The sequence below is a fragment of the Tribolium madens genome, unplaced genomic scaffold (genome assembly GCF_015345945.1).
Source record: "Tribolium madens isolate multiple individuals breed KSU strain unplaced genomic scaffold, Tmad_KSU_1.1 Scaffold_19;HRSCAF=116;Tcas5.2_LG9, whole genome shotgun sequence".
Lineage (NCBI taxonomy): Eukaryota > Metazoa > Arthropoda > Insecta > Coleoptera > Tenebrionidae > Tribolium > Tribolium madens.
The window spans coordinates 1,561,524-1,565,204 of record NW_025400983.1 but is presented as its reverse complement, the minus strand read 5'-3'; the positions used below and the strand labels follow the sequence as shown (position 1 = coordinate 1,565,204).

The 3,681-nt window shown below is 28.7% G+C and overlaps 1 protein-coding gene across 3 annotated transcripts in view; it reads right to left on the bottom strand.

The window, feature by feature from the left end:
- LOC123011170 overlaps window positions 1-3,681 on the bottom strand; it is a 97,660-nt gene that overhangs the window by 12,169 nt on the left and 81,810 nt on the right. For all 3 annotated transcript variants that reach the window (XM_044408494.1, XM_044408502.1, XM_044408511.1), the window contains one exon: window positions 618-842. In XM_044408494.1, coding sequence (XP_044264429.1) covers window positions 618-842 — 225 coding nt within the window. The remainder of the gene's footprint in view (window positions 1-617; window positions 843-3,681) is intronic.

The following is a 3,681-nucleotide window of genomic DNA, read 5'->3' as shown; positions in this document are numbered from 1 at the left end:
AAAAAAAAAATAATCAATCTTGAGAATAGATAAGTATTAAGAGTTTTAAAACAAAAAAAAACGTCATAGGTACTATAAAACTTAGATCATGTCAAAATTAAACAAAATGGCGGCTGAAATTATGCTTTGTAGAGTCGAAGTTAATTATAGAAAATAAAACAAATCAAAATGTAGAAAAAATATCGAGCAAAATTTTGTCAAAAATCAAAAATTGTTCTAAAGTAAATTAAAATATTCCTGGAAATCGAATGGCATCGAGAAAATTGCAAAATTCGCAATAGTTCACAAGTAATAAGCGAGTATGGATTTTGATTGTTTTCGTTACATCTGCTATTTTCTCGATAACTGTTTATCATAAAACACTGTTTTTTTTGTATATGCTAGAAAATTAAATTTGCTTTCCAATAGTGCCAAACATAAGGGGCTAGCACTAATAACTCCAGAGTTACTAGCCAAAAACCGAAAACCGCCTAAATTTTGTCAAAAATCGAAAAACTGAAGCACTTCTGGAGGTCCAAAATACCCAAAAAAGTGTATAAGACGTTTCAGAAACCAGAAAAAAAATTTTTTTTTCAGCAGAGAAACTACCGGGGGCTTGGTGGCGCAGCGAGTGTTACCTTTTGCGCTAGTAGGGCTTTGACCACCTGATTCGCAACATCATCCAAACACCTTTCGTACTGCTTCCTTGACTCTTCAGCATGTCGATGCAAGGCGGCCGCATGTGCTTGAAGAATCTCTTCCGGATTACTCTCACTTCCGACTTGTGCAGCCAACTGCGATCGTAAAGTTGCTATTTCGTTATTTAAACGAGTCACGGTATTTTGGTACTGCTGACAACGATTCTGCAAAAAAAAACATAACCTCAAAATTATTATCAAAAAAAAATCCCATCAAGGATTTGAGTCAGCACTAACACTGACACAACACCTGATAACGATATCGCCAGATTATGTCCCATGCAAACACGGAAAGGGAGGATTTTACAGTTGCACACCCCAACTTTGGCGAGATATCGATTGTACAGGGGGACCCCACTTCTAGGTAAACTACACCAGGAAATACAGCCGAATCATGCACGGGCCACTGGTGCTATTATTTCACTCAAAATCGTATCGAAAATGATAGATAAATTGTCAAATTACTGACAATTCGAAACAAATATTAAGTGTTCTGTCAGGAGTTAACAGTTAATTTGTCAAATTATTGACAGTTCGAAATAAATATTAAGTGTCCTGTCAAAAATCAACAGCTAGATTGTCACATTCTGTTAAATTTATAGCAATCAGAAACAAATAATAAGTATCCTGTCAAAAATTAACAGTTAAATTGCCAAATTATTGACAGTTCGAAAGAAATAGTGTTCTGTTAAAAATTAACGGTTAAATTGTTAAACTATTGGCAATTTGAAACAAATACTAAGTATCTTGTTAGAAACTAACAGTTACATTGTCAAATTATTGTTAAATTTATAGCAAATAGAAACAAATACTAAGAATCCTGTCAAAAATTAACAGTTAAATTGTCAAATTATTGACAAACCAAAACAAATTTTAAGTGTTCTGTTAAAAATAAACAGTTAAATTATCAAATTATTGACAGTTCAAAACAAATGTTAAGTGTTTTGTCAAAAATATACAGTTAAATTGTCAAATTATTGGCAATTTGAAATAAATACAAAGTATCCTGTTAGAAACTAACAGTTAAATTGTCAAATTATTGTTAAATTTATAGCAAATCGAAACAAATACTAAGTATCCTGTCAAAAATTAACAGTTAAATTGTCGAATTATTGACAATTCAAAACAAAAACTAAAAAACTGACAGTCAAAGTAGTGTTAAACTTATAGCAAATTGAAACATATACTAAGTATCCTGTCAAAAATTTACAGTTAAATTGTGTAATTATTGACAATCCGAAACAAATATTAAGTGTTCTGTTAAAACTAAACAGTTAAATTATCGAATTATTGACAATTAGAAACGAATATTAAGTATCCTGTCAATAATTGACAGTTAAAGTATGAAATTGTTGACAACTCGAAACAAATACTAAGTATACTGTCAAAAATTAATAGTTCAATTGTCAAATTATTGGTAATTCGAAACAAATACAAAGTATCCTGTTAAAAACTGACAGTTACATTGTCAAATTATTGTTAAATTTATAGCAAATCGAAACAAATACTAAATATTCTGTCAAAAATTAACATTTAAATCGTTAAATCCGAAACAAATATTAAAAGTGTTCTGTTAAAAATAAACAGTTAAATTACCGAATTATTGGCAGTTCGAAAAGAATATTAAGTGTCCTGTCTAAAATTAAGGGCTAGATTGTCAAATTATTGTGAAATTATTGGTAAATCGAGACAAATACTAAGTATCCTGTCAAAAATTAACACTAAAAGTGTCAAATTATTTGCAAGTTGAAAAGAATATTAAGTGTTATGTCAAAATAAACAGTTAAATTGTCAAATTATTGGCTACTCGAAATAAATATTAAATGTTCTGTAAACAATTAACAGTTAGATTGTCAAATTATTAGTAATTCGAAACAAATATTAAGTATCTTGTCAAAAAAATAACAGTTAAATTGTCAAAGTATTGACAAACCGAAACAAATTTTAAGTGTTCTGTTAAAAATAAACAGTTAAATTGTCAAATTACAGTTCGAAAGTAATATTAAATGTTATGTCAAAAATTAACAGTTAAATTGTCGAATTATTGGCAACTCAAAACAAATTTTAAGTGTCTTGTTTAAAATTAACGGCTAGATTGTTAATTCAAAACAAATATTAAGTGTTCTGTTAAAAATAAACAGCTGAATTTTCAAATTATTAGTAATTCGAAACGAATATTAAGTGTCCTGTCTAAAATTAAAAGCTAGATTATAAAATTATTAATAATTGGAAACGAATACTAAAGATCCTGTCAAATTATTATAACAATTCGAAACAAATATTAAGTATCCTGTCAAAAATTAACAACTAGATTGTTAACAGTTAAATTGTCGAATTATTGGCAATTTGAAACGAATTTTAAGTATTCTATCAAAAATTCACCGTTAAATTGTCTAATTATTGTAATCTAGCCACTGAATTTCGAGCAATTCGACACGAATACTAAGTGTAGTGGGTTAAATGTTGACAGCACAAATGAAATAGTCAATGTTGTAGATTGTATCTCAAATATTTGTAGTTTTAAGTCGAAATTAAGTTCGATCTTTGGAACTGTCAATGAAGATTGAACGGTTTGGAAGCTTGACAAGGGGGAAATAAATTGCTTCCACCTTTGAGATTAGCTCGAAGAGAAGAAAAATATTTGCTGAATGTTTAGGGAGATGCTTTACAAATGGTGGATTTGAGATTTATTTTCTTTTAAAATACGAATTTTCACAATTTCAGTTGGTTTTAGCTCACTAGATATGAAAAAAAAGCAACTTGTACAATTTTTGTGCCCCCTTTACCTGTTTTTGTAATATCTAGACGCTGAAATCTCAAAACAAATATTAAATTAAGTATTCTGTCAAAAATTGACAGTTAAATTGTAAAATTATTGTTAAATTAATAGTATTTTGAAACAAATACTAAGTATCCTGTTAAAAATTAACCAAATTATTAACAATCCGAAACAAATATCAAGTGTCCTGTCAAAAATTAACAGTTTAATTGTCAAATTAATGGC